At 67.8% G+C, this 11728-nt stretch overlaps 2 protein-coding genes across 2 annotated transcripts; both read left to right on the top strand.

Annotated features, from left to right (window-relative positions):
* The first annotated feature begins 808 nt into the window (after window positions 1–808).
* On the top strand, window positions 809–7861 carry TH (tyrosine hydroxylase). Its single transcript, XM_030833079.2, has 13 exons — window positions 809–898; window positions 2325–2534; window positions 3302–3476; window positions 3744–3832; window positions 4056–4123; window positions 4420–4470; window positions 4855–5000; window positions 5091–5226; window positions 5351–5420; window positions 5936–5992; window positions 6185–6280; window positions 6582–6715; window positions 7590–7861. The coding sequence occupies exons 1-13, from the start codon at window positions 809–811 to the stop codon at window positions 7747–7749; spliced, it is 1482 nt and encodes a 493-aa protein (XP_030688939.2). The 3' UTR covers window positions 7750–7861.
* A 2444-nt stretch (window positions 7862–10305) lies between these two features.
* INS (insulin) lies at window positions 10306–11127 on the top strand. Its single transcript, XM_030833078.2, has 2 exons — window positions 10306–10492; window positions 10982–11127. The coding sequence occupies exons 1-2, from the start codon at window positions 10306–10308 to the stop codon at window positions 11125–11127; spliced, it is 333 nt and encodes a 110-aa protein (XP_030688938.1).
* Window positions 11128–11728: the final 601 nt, after the last annotated feature.

The raw sequence follows: 11728 nt of genomic DNA, 5'->3' as shown, positions 1-11728 counted from the left end.
CAGGGACCACGTGAAGAAGGGACTGGGCCTCAGTGCTCAGGGATGGGCGCATCCCTGAGGCAGTGACACCCCAGCGATAAGTGGTGAGAGGGCCTTGGGGGACGCTGGGGGGTAGGGGCGGGCCAGGAGAGGGGGAGAGACGGCCATGCAGGAGTGAGTGGGACAATTGTTAGAGACTTCCCTGACCCCCGCGTCCCTCATTCTCCTGCACCCTGGAGGATGTGCCCTTCTGGAACACTCTGAGCCATGCTGGATGTGCCTGTGGGGGGGAGGGCAGATAACATGCCCGCTGAGGACATCTAACCGGAACATGCCTCGGGACCCTGCTGGGAAATTTGGTGAAGAATCTTCTGGAAAAGCGAATTGCCTCCTGACATCTGAGGTCTGAGCCTGGCTTTCTGGACCGATGGCCACCAAAGGTCAGGGTTTTGTGTCACGAGCACGGTGGGGTGTCCAGAACTCCACCCCCCCGTGTACCCGCCCATCACCCGGCTCGGGTGTGGGCCGAGGGGCCTGGCTGCACCCAGCCCTGCGGAGCACGCCTGCCGGAGCCCGGATGATTCAGAGGAAGGGCCGGCCGCCCGCCTGGGTGCCTGTGACGGTGGATGCAATTAGATTTAATGGGACAGAGCCCTTTCTCCTGCGTCTCCGTGCTCCTCGCCCACCCCACCTCCCTCAGGCGGCAGCAGGAGGGGGACGCAGAGGAGGTGGGAGGTGGAGGACCCAGAGGGGCTTTGACGTCAGCTCAGCCTATAAGAGGCCGCCCGGCAGAGGGCTGTGGAGACGGAGCCCGGACCTCGCCGGCATCATGCCCACCCCCAACGCTGCCTCACCGCAGGCCAAGGGCTTCCGCAGGGCCGTCTCCGAGCTGGACGCCAAGCAGGCTGAGGCCATCATGGTAAGAGGCAGGCTGGTGCCCACGGGCCGGAACGAACCAGAAGCCCAGGGGTGTCCCCTGAAGGCTGGAGGGAGGCTCCAGGCTCAGGGTCCATATGGGCGCCCTGGACCCAGGCCTGGCGTCCAGTCCTGGCTGCAAGCACCTCCCCTGCCCGGACTCCGTGGGCAACCCCTGTGCCCGGGCGTTTGAATCTCTATGGGTGGGTCCTGCTGGACCCAGTGTGTGTGCAACAGTGTCCCGGGCCCTGCAGCAGCTCAAGGTGGTGGGGGGCACTGGGCAAACAGGGGTGCAGGCCCCAGTTCTGCTGAGCTGAAGGGAGGTCTGAGCTCCAGGGTGATTCCCATCCATCCCCCGCCCATCCACCTGTCCATCCACCATCCACCTGTTCATCCCTCATCTACCTGTCCATTCACCACCCACCATCTGCCTGTCCATCCACCATCCATTCATCCATCCGTCCAGCTGTCCATCCATCATTCACCCATCCACCTGCCACGCATTCCATGTCCCACGTGGGATCTCCTGTCTTGAAACCCACCTCCCCTGTTCCCTTGCCCAGAAACCCTGGGCCTCCCTGACCACCAGGGATGGCCCCCAAGGCCTGGCCCCCCACTTGGGAGCCCCCGAGTTCAAGGGAGGCTGTGCTGGGAAGACCCGCTGGGCCACCTCCCCTCTGAGACTGGAAAACTGGGGGCTTCTTGGCCTGGAAGAGGGTCTCCAGTTCGTCCTCAGGGATGGCCTGGAATAATCAGCTCCCTGCAGGTTTAAAACGGCTCTTGTTTATAGAGCTTTAATGGAAACACGGGCTGGGTCCTAGAAATTTAATTTGCAGACACCATCTCAGGGCACTGGCCGTGGGGTAGGCAGCGCTCACCCCAGGCCCCTGGCTCTGTCCACACCCCGCCTGCCGTAGAGTGGGAGATCTGGGGGGGCTCCCCCGCGGCCCCCTGCCATGTTCCAAGACCCAAGAGACCAGAAGCTTCCTGGAAGTTCAGCTGCAAATGATGAGCCCCAGACAGGGGGCTTCTTCTCTACTCCGGCCGGGGGTGGGGGGGGTGGGCAGACGCACTGACCCCGGGGGCTCATGGTCTCGGGACCGGCTGTGGACAAGGTGTGGCCAGGGCCCCTGGGCTGTGAGGCAGGGCTGGGCATGGGGCCATGAGGAGAGGTCACTCCATGGGGCCAGACACCATGTCCCCTGGCCCTGCGCAGCCCGGGGGGCAGCAGGGCAGCCCCCAAGCAGCCCTCATCACCTAACCCGGTTAGATGTGGCCTGAGGGCACAGACCACCCTCAGCTGTGGCTCCCAGCGCCCTCCCTGTCTCCCTCCCCCACTGCGGCCCCTGGCAGGCGCGACGCTGGAGCTGGGTCCCAGGTTCTGTGGGTCCGGCTGAGGGCAGGGGGAGCTGGCGCATCTGTCCCCACAGTCCCCACGCTTCGTCGGGAGGCGGCAGAGCCTCATCCAGGATGCCCGCAACGAGCGACAGAAGGCGGAGGCCGCCGCCGCCGCCGCCGCCGCCGCCGCGGAGCCGGGCGAGGCCCTGGGGGGACGGGCCGGGAAGGCCGCGCTGAATCTCCTCTTCACCCTGCGGGCCACCAAGCCCCCCGCGCTGTCCCGGGCTGTGAAGGTGTTTGAGGTGAGGGAGCATAGGGGGCCACGTGCGGAGGGGGCTCACAGCCCCTCGCCACACCCTTCTGTTCTCAGGAGCTCCCTGAGCCCAGCCCCCCGCCCTCCCCCGTGCCCAGCACCCCACCCTGGGGGCAGGGGGGGTGTGGGTCCCCCAGGGCAGCCGGGGACGCAGGGCCCCCCATGCCCGCCTGGCCCTGGCGGGGCTGGGCTCATGTGACAGCTGATGGCGTTAGCTGCTGGACCCCAGCACACGCACCCAAATGACATTACAGCCGACTCCTCCCAAGCTCCCGCGATGGCCCGAGGGCCTTGAAGACTGAGGCTCCCTCGTTGCTGGGTGATGGGAGCTGGCAGGGGAGCGCACCCACCCCTCCCCCCCGCGCTCAGTGTTGCTTGGTCGGGGCCTGAGCCTCCCGACCTGCCCGCAGTGGGATCAGGGCCCACCCCCAGCCCCGGGCGTCTAGAGGTCTCGGACGAGGCCACCAGGGATGGAAATCAGGCTGCCTGGGAGGAGGCCCCACCCGAAACGCTGGGTCTGGGGGACCCTGTGACAACCCCTGTTAGACCAGCTAGACAAGAGCCGTTTTCCCAGCTGAAAGCTGTCCAGGCGGCCAGCAGCGGGCCTGAGTCTGGCTGCCGGCGTCCAGGGCAGGGCAGGGCGGGCCGACCCGGTGCCTGCTTCCCAGCGCCCTCGCCTCCCCCTCTGTCTGTCTCTGTCTCTGTCTCTGTCTCTCCATCTCTCCCTCCCTCTTTCTCCCTGCTTTTGCTCCTAAGACATTTGAAGCCCAAATCCACCACCTGGAGACCCGGCCCGCCCAGAAGCCGCAGGCAGGGGGCCTGCACCTGGAGTACTTCGTGCGCTGTGAGGTACCCAGCGCCGCCCTGCCCACCCTGCTCAGCTCCCTTCGCCGCGTGGCCGAAGATGTGCGGGGCGCTGGGGAGAACAAGGGTGAGGCTGCCCCTATACCCTTGAGGGCGACCACGTGACCCCGAGACATCGGGGTGCAAGGGGTCCCACAGGGGAACCCCAGTGACTGCGTGCACGGCCTGGGGCGCCCTCTCTGCTGGCTCTGGCCCTCCCCAATCCCCCTCGTCTGTGTCCGGGCCTGTGTCACCTCCAGCCCCCCAGTCGCAAGTGGGAGGCTGTTTCCAGGGGGGCCCTCCCACCACAGCCCAACACCCAATCTGGTCCTTCTACCCTCCTTCCTGCGTGCAGTCCTCTGGTTCCCAAGGAAAGTTTCTGAGCTGGACAAGTGTCACCACCTGGTCACCAAGTTTGACCCTGACCTGGACTTGGACCATCCGGTGAGCCGGGGCCCCGATCTGCTCCCGTACTCATGGCTGGGGCGGTGGGCGTGCACCCCGGCTTGGGACGGGGTGTCTGTTTGCCTCCGGCTCCTGGTGGAACCCTGAGGTTTGGTTGGGTGCAGCCGCCAGGCGCCCGCCGGTATCACAGGTCACGTCTGGGCTGGGGGTGTGGGGAGGGCTGGCAGGCCGCGGTGGCTGATGGCGTCCACTCTGCCGTCAGGGCTTCTCGGACCAGGTGTACCGCCAGCGCAGGAAGCTGATTGCTGAGATCGCCTTCCAGTACAAGCAGTAAGGGCCCCCCTCGGGACCTCATTCTCTGAGACCCAGACCCCGTCCTGCGGCCTCACACTAGACCTGGGTGGGGGGAAGGGAGGGATGCCTTTATCACCAATGCCATCACCTTCACTGTCACCGTGGTCACCGGTTCGGGGTCCCCAAGTCACAGCCGAAGAAACGGAGGCACAGAGCAGTTAAGCAACTTGCTGTGGCCACACAGCCGGGGTCGCTCAGCCCAGACCCTTCCTGTCCACCCCCCACACGCCCTCCCCGAGGGGGCCTGGACTAACTGCTGACCCCCTCCCCAGAGGCGACCCTATTCCCCACGTGGAGTACACGGCCGAGGAGACTGCCACCTGGTGAGACCCCATGATGGCAGCTGGGGAGGGGCGGGGTGGGGAATGAGGAGGGCCCGGGAAGACCCCCAGAACCCCTGCGTGGAGAGTGGTGGCCTCCAGAGGACAGACCAAGTCCGGGTGGAGGAGGGACTTCCCGAGGCCCCCCCACGGTCCCCTGAAACCCCCCAAAGCTGCAGGTGGGAGACATCCACTCCCAGTGGCCAGCGTCTTTGGAGCCAGGGAGAGGCCTGCAGTGTGAGGCTGCCTGGGGTCTGCAGGGGGCAGAGCAGAGCGCCCACGGGAGGGGCTGCCGGATGCCGGGAGGGGTCTGGGGCAGGCGGCGGGGGGCCAGGTTGGGAGTGGGGGGCACCCGGCCAGCCTGAGCCCCCCCTCCCCCGCCCACAGGAAGGAGGTCTACACCACGCTGCGGGGCCTCTACGCCACCCACGCGTGCCGGGAACACCTGGAGGCTTTCGAGCTGCTGGAGCACTTCTGCGGGTACCGGGAGGACAGCATCCCCCAGCTGGAGGACGTCTCCCGCTTCCTGAAGGGTGCGCCGCTGTGGAGGCCCCGGCGGGAGGGCCTGGGGTGGCCAGCCGGCGGCCCCACCCGCGCTGACCGCCCCCCCGCCGCCCTTGCAGAGCGGACCGGCTTCCAGCTGCGGCCCGTGGCCGGCCTGCTGTCCGCCCGGGACTTCCTGGCCAGCCTGGCCTTCCGCGTGTTCCAGTGCACCCAGTACATCCGCCATGCCTCCTCACCCATGCACTCCCCCGAGCCGTGAGTGCCCAGCCCAGCCCGCCGCGGGGGGCCTGCGGAGGACGGGGGCGGTGCGTGCTGCTGGGGGAGGGGGGCAGGCTGCGGCCCGGCCCCCAGCCCCACCCGCTGTCCGCCCCCAACACAGGGACTGCTGCCACGAGCTGCTGGGGCACGTGCCCATGCTGGCCGACCGGACCTTCGCCCAGTTCTCCCAGGTGTGTCCTCGAGGCCTCAGGAGCTGGGCGTCAGCCGAGGGGCTGGGGGGTGGCACCTGCGGCGATGGGCGCTGCCTGCCCCTCCCCACCCCCAGGCTGGATGCCGCCCACACCTGGGTCATGAGACTTCAGAGCGACTGCATCGTCTTGGAAGAGAGGGGTGGGCGGGCCGTTCTGGGAAGACCACCTTGGAACAAAGACGGGGAAGAATCCCTTCCGGAGGGTCAGGGGATCACGGTGCGCAGAGGACAAGCTGGGGGCGGAGTGCCGCGGCTTGTGCTGCCACCTGCTGGCTCTCCGAGGAACGGCAGGGAGCGGTCCTGGGCCCTTGACGGATCCCGGGAGCGCGCCTGCGTCCCAGGAGGGTCCCTGCACCCTGGGAGGGTCTCTGTACCCCGGCAGTGCCCAGGAGGCCCCTGGACGGGCTGCAGACAGCCCCAGCACCCTCCCCTCACACAGGCGCCCAAGCCATGGTGAGCTGAGCCTCTCCCCCCTCAGCTCTCCCTCCCCCACAGGACATCGGCCTCGCATCCCTGGGGGCATCGGACGAAGAAATTGAGAAGCTGTCCACGGTGGGTTCTTTCCCCTGCAGGACGCTGGGTCCAGGCTGGGCCCTCCTGTCCAGGCTCCGGTCTCCGCTTCTCACGGCCTGACCGCCCGGAGCCTGGCTCACCTCTGCCTGGGTGGTGGGTGCCTGGGGCCATGGTCAGTGGGGAATCCTGTGCTGTGGTCTCTCAGCTGACTCTGCCAACTGCCCCCACCAGCTGTACTGGTTCACCGTGGAGTTTGGGCTGTGCAAACAGAACGGCGAGGTGAAGGCCTACGGAGCGGGGCTGCTGTCCTCCTATGGGGAGCTCCTGGTGAGACGCTCCCCGCACCCCCCAGGAAGGGGCTGGAGCCCGGGTCCCCACGGGGAGGGTGACCTTGGCCGTGCCTTCTGAATTCGGGCCTCCCAGGAGGCTGGGGCTGCCCTTTTAGGGGGGCCAAGAAAACTTGTCCTTGCCCGTCCCACTCACACTGTCCCCAGGCCTCGGGAGGACCCCCAGTGGAGAGGGGAGGGTATGAATCCACACCCAGAGCCCACCGTGGAGTCGGGCCAAGGGGCTCCAATTCCCTCGGGGCCCTGAGATCCACCCCCGCCCACTCCTGGCCTCCCGCCAGCATTCCCTGTCTGAGGAGCCCGAGATCCGGGCCTTCGACCCCGACGCAGCGGCCGTGCAGCCCTACCAGGACCAGACTTATCAACCTGTCTACTTCGTGTCTGAGAGCTTCAGCGACGCCAAGGACAAACTCAGGTAGGCTGAGACCCCCACCGTCTCCCTGAACCGGAAGCGCCAGCCAGCAGGCTGGGCGTCCGAACCCACTGCACAGTGGAGAAAACTGTGCACCTAGGTTACAGCACCCCTCCCGCAGCAGGACCCCCAAAAAGTCTGGGGTGGGGAGACCTGCGGGGCTGGTGGCCACGTCAAGGCTGGGCCAAGGCCAGGCTCTGAGGAGGTGAAGCTTGACTTTGTAAGATGGATGTGCGGGGTCCTTCCCAGTCCCAGGTCCTCTGAGCAGCTGGGGCCGTGCTGGGGACAGAGAACAAGGGCCGGGGTGACTGAGGGCCGGGTGGGGAGCCTGGGGGTAGCAGGGAGTTTCCAGGGCTGGAGGTGCAGTGACCAGCATTCCCCGGGGGGGAGGGCAGAGCCCGACAGGGCCCGCCAGTTCGCCCTCGGAAGGGGCCTCTTTCCAGCCAGGCTCCTGTTGTCACCGGGGAGATTGAGGCCCAGGATCTATGTGCCTGCAGTGGGGGTGGGGGTGGGGGCTGGATACCACACACAACCTTGGGGACAGGGATGCAATGGACCCTGCGGGGCGCACGGTCTGGAGACCTTCTTGCGGGAGGAGGCCTGGCTGAGCCTCGGGAAGGAGCAGGGGGGGCTGGAGTGCCTCGCAGAGGCTCGCTTGGAAAAGGCCCATCCCTCCCTGCCGTAAACAGCCCCCAGCCCTTGGAGGAGGCCTCCGTCCCCCACCTTGTCTGGCTGGTTGGACAGAATGAGCTCTGGGGGCGCAGGCGGCTCTGAAAAGTCCCGGGAGCTCTGAGGCTGCTGTGACGGAGACCCGGGCCCCCACCCTCGGGCTCATCCCCACTGGGTGACTGAGGGTCCCTGCTGGCTCCCCTCCCAGGAGCTATGCCTCCCGCATCCAGCGCCCCTTCTCCGTGAAGTTCGACCCATACACGCTGGCCATCGATGTGCTGGACAGCCCCCACGCCATCCGACGCGCCCTGGATGGTGTCCGGGACGAGCTGCACGCCCTCACCCACGCCCTGAGTGCCATCAGCTAGACGCGGGACGCCACCCCGCAGGCCCCCCTAGGCCGGCCCCAGGTCTCCTGGCCTTCCCCCCGCCGGCCCCGGCCCCCGCCCACGTGAAGGGCTGGCTCATAGGGCACCCCGAGAGCCCGCCAGAGATCCCCCTGCTGGAGGGCACCCTGTTGCCCCGCCCACCGCTTGCCAGCTCTGCTGCAGGTGACTTTGTGCCGTGTGCCACCTGCTCCCGTTCTCAATAAAAGAAAGAATCCCTCTGGGTGCCTACCCGGCTGTGTCTGTGTCTGTGTCTGTGCACCGGGCTCAGCCCGCAGCCCTGCGCCCCTCACATTCTGCCCCATCCCTGCTCAGAGGCTCATCCGCTGCCTGCCCCCTCCTCCAGGCAGCCCCGGGTCACCTGCTCGCCCAGGGGAGCTCGTCTGTGCTGAGTCACCAGCAGCTCGAGGGCTGAGGGGGTCCTGGCTGAGCTGTCCTATCTCTGTGGGGGGGGGCAGCATGGAGGTGGGGGCCTGGCCTGGGTTTGCGGGGGCAGGGCTCACAGCCGTGGTCTCCTAGGCAGGGCTGCAGGCTGGGCCCTCCCCGCAAGCCCGATGTCCCCACTAGGAGGAGGACGGGGGTCCAGGGGCCAGCCTGTGAGAGCAAGCAGAGGAACGGGGGGTGTCCAAGGCACAGCTGCCTCTGATCCCCGTACCCCACCCCACCTAAAGCAGGACCTGGGAACGCAACCCCCCCCCCCCAATGTGTGCTGGTGGAGCGTTCAGCTGAGCTGGCCCCTAGGTAACCTCTCTGGGCCTCAGTCTCCCCTGCAAGGGGGGCGGGGGGCTGGATTCTGGGCTGAGCTGGCCCCTAGGTAACCTCTCTGGGCCTCAGTCTCCCCTGCAAGGGGGGCGGGGGGCTGGATTCTGGGCTTGGTTTACTCGACAGGTCTGGACCTGGCCCTCCAGCTAGAGCCCCCAGAATCCTCCAGGTTTGGCCCAGCCCAGGGTGTCCCCTTTCCCACCCTGGCCCTGGCCCTCGGAGCAAGCAGCCTGGGGCTTCCTGGGAGGTGGCTGGCTCCTTACTTCCTGCAGGAGGTACACACCAGCCCATCTTCCAGGCCCTGCTCTTTTCCTCTGGTTCCCCCTACCTCCCCCTCCCACCACCAGGACCCTGGCTCTAAGCTCTTAGGATGTTAATCCTGGTAAACTCCTACTCATCCGTCAAGACCCTCCTGGGCAAAGCCTTCTGTCCCAGCCCTCCCTGGTGGTCTGTCCTTCCATCAGTTGCACCTCAAGCACCTTGTCTGTGACTAGCCCTCCTGCACCTGTGTCCCTTTAGCCTGTGAGGCATCAAATGGAACCACTTCTGATGGTTGTGAGCCCCACTGAGACCCTGGGGAAGGGCTAACGGCCGGCCTCATTTCCCTCCTGCCCTCCTGGGCCCTGGGGTCTGCCCTCCCACCGCGGACTTCCGTCATTCAGCCTTCCACCTTGCACACCTCTCTCTAAGAGGCCCCCAGATCTCCCCTGGCGGCAGAGGGGCCTCCGGACATCATGACGCCCTGGGAAGGCAGGGTCCAGCCCCTTCCTCGGTGTGGGGGGCTGCTAGGGTCCGGGCCTCCCTCCAGGGGCCTGTCCAGGGGATTGGAGGGACCACAGGGGCTCGGCGCAAATAGCAGCCAAAGGATGCAATGGGGCCGAGGGGCCGGTCTGAAAGGGGTCAGCACGGGGGGATGGGCGGGGCTCTAGGAAGAGGGATGGGGTCCGAGAGGCCGCCTCGGCGGGGTGTGGCGGGGCCCCACCCACGCGTCCTGTGGCCCCTACATTGAAGGTGAGGAACAGAGGCCGGCCTCAGGGGCCTCACGGCTGCAGGTCCCTGAGTTCAGCCCCCTCGGCAGTGCCCCAGGGAGCTGGGGGTGTCAGCGGGCCTCAGCGCTGGGGTGGGTGAGGCTGGGGCCGTGAGCCAAGGAGACGCTCCCTCACTGCCCACCCATGGCCTTGGACCACCTCTGGGGCCCCGAGGGCAGACCCAGGGACAGCGGGCAGGGGTCCTCTCTCTTGGCCACACTCCCCGGACCAACATGGAAGATGGGACCCAAGCGAGGCCGGGTGGGGTGCGGCTCCTGTGGAGGCGTTTGCCCCCAGCTGTGAGCGGGGACAGCTCGGCATTAGGTCCCTCGTTAAGACTCTAATGACCCTGTGGCCCCAAGAGGTGCTGACGACCAAGGAGAGGTTCCTGCAGACCCAGCAGCGGGGAAATGATCCAGAAATTGCAGCCTCAGCCCCCGGCCATCTGCCACCCGCTTGAGGCCCTAATGGGCCAGGTGGAGGGGTCGGGGCTATAAAGCTGGCGGGGCCCAGCAGCCCCCAGCCCTCGGGACGAGCTCACTCGAGGCGTCAGCAAGCAGGTCTGTCCTGCGGGCTCTGCGTCCGCCCGGGTCCGGTGCCTCGGGGCCCCAGGCCCGAGCTCCGCTGAGTGGCAGGAGGGCGTGGGCTCCTCTCTTGGAGCGTTTGGGGGTGATCACCGGCTGGGGGTCCCGGGCGCCCCCTCGCTGGCCTCACCCCCGCCTGTCCCCCAGGTCCTCGTGCCCCCACCATGGTCCTGTGGCTGCGCCTTGGGCCCCTGCTGGCCCTGCTGGCCCTCTGGGCGCCCGCCCCTGCCCGGGCCTTCGTCAACCAGCACCTGTGCGGCTCCCACCTGGTGGAGGCGCTGTACCTGGTGTGCGGGGAGCGTGGCTTCTTCTACACGCCCAAGGCCCGCCGGGAGGTGGAGGGCCCGCAGGGTGAGCCCCGCTGCCCCGCCGCCCCGGTGCTTCCAGCTGGCACCCAGTGGGAGGTCAGGAGGGACTTTTTTAAAAAGGAAAATGATGTCCTCCTGGTCACATCCTAAAGGTGACCAGCTCCCTGGGGGTGAGCCAGGAGGACGCCTGAGGGTGGGCTTGCCCCTCCCCCCCTCCCTTCTCGCCCCGGCCTCGCCCAGCACCCTGGCCCCACTCTCTCCCCTCCCCACCGAGGGCAGCTCCAGGGAGGAATCTTCTGAAGTGAGTCAAGTCCTGGGTGCCCATGGTCTCGGGGTGATGTGTCGGCCATGGTGGTGCTTGTGGGAGACGCCCCATCACCCTGGGAGAGGGCCCCGTCCTGGGCGGGCTGTGGGGAGGGGAGGGGGCGGGGCAGGCCTGTGATGGGCGCCAGGGCACCTGTTCAGGGTCCCGCTCCAGGGCCGGGCAGGGTGGGCAGGGGAGCGCCGTCTGCCTGACCGTCTCTCCCCGCAGTGGGGGCCGTGGAGCTGGGTGGAGGCCCCGGTGCCGGCGGCCTGCAGCCCCCGGCCCTGGAGGGGCCCCCGCAGAAGCGCGGCATCGTGGAGCAGTGCTGCACCAGCATTTGCTCCCTCTACCAGCTGGAGAACTACTGCAACTAGGGCCCGGCGGCCGCCCCCTCCAGGCAGGCGGCCGCCCCCTCCAGGCAGGCGGCCAGCACCGCGCTCCCCCGCACCCCTGACGGTCAATAAACCCCCTGAATGAGCCCTGCTGCTGTCGTCTGTGTGGCCTGGGGGGCTGAGGCGCTGCTGGGGGTGGGGGCAAGGAAGGCCGGCCCACCTGCTCAGGCCCTGGTGACGGGGGTGGGGGGGGCGCTGCCCCAGACCCCTCTCTGTTCTCTCTGCGTCACACACTGGCTGCCCACAGGTGTGCGGGCAGACAGGCACCAGGGGCCATGGCAGTACCCCCCAAGGTGGTGAGCTCCTTCTTCGGGGGCCCAGACACCCCACTCCTCAGTGCCCCACTGCTGCACGGGGTGCCTCCGTGGGGCACCCGCCCAGGCCGCTGCCGGTCACGCCAAAGAGCCCAGGGGTGCCTGGGCTGGTCACAGCCCGGGAGGTCAGAGGGTGACCTGGCCGTACCAAGGCCTGGCCAGCCTGCCGGCTGCTCAGAGACCAAATCAATCTGCAGGCTTCCTGAAGGCTCCGCCCGGGCCAGGGCTCGGGGTGGCCAGGCTGGGGCTGCTGCCTGGGCCCCGGTCGC

Source organism: Globicephala melas, chromosome 8 (genome assembly GCF_963455315.2).
Source record: "Globicephala melas chromosome 8, mGloMel1.2, whole genome shotgun sequence".
NCBI lineage: Eukaryota > Metazoa > Chordata > Mammalia > Artiodactyla > Delphinidae > Globicephala > Globicephala melas.
This window is presented reverse-complemented; position numbering and strand designations above follow the sequence as displayed.

Coding starts and splice junctions, on each gene's coding strand:
- TH (XM_030833079.2), top strand. CDS start 809: ATGCCCACCCCCAACGCTGCCTCACCGCAGGCCAAGGGCTTCCGCAGG. Junction 2,535..3,301: donor GGGCTGTGAAGGTGTTTGAG/GTGAGGGAGCAT, acceptor TTTGCTCCTAAG/ACATTTGAAGCCCAAATCCA. Junction 5,001..5,090: donor CGTCTCCCGCTTCCTGAAGG/GTGCGCCGCTGT, acceptor CCGCCCTTGCAG/AGCGGACCGGCTTCCAGCTG.
- INS (XM_030833078.2), top strand. CDS start 10,306: ATGGTCCTGTGGCTGCGCCTTGGGCCCCTGCTGGCCCTGCTGGCCCTC. Junction 10,493..10,981: donor GGAGGTGGAGGGCCCGCAGG/GTGAGCCCCGCT, acceptor CTCTCCCCGCAG/TGGGGGCCGTGGAGCTGGGT.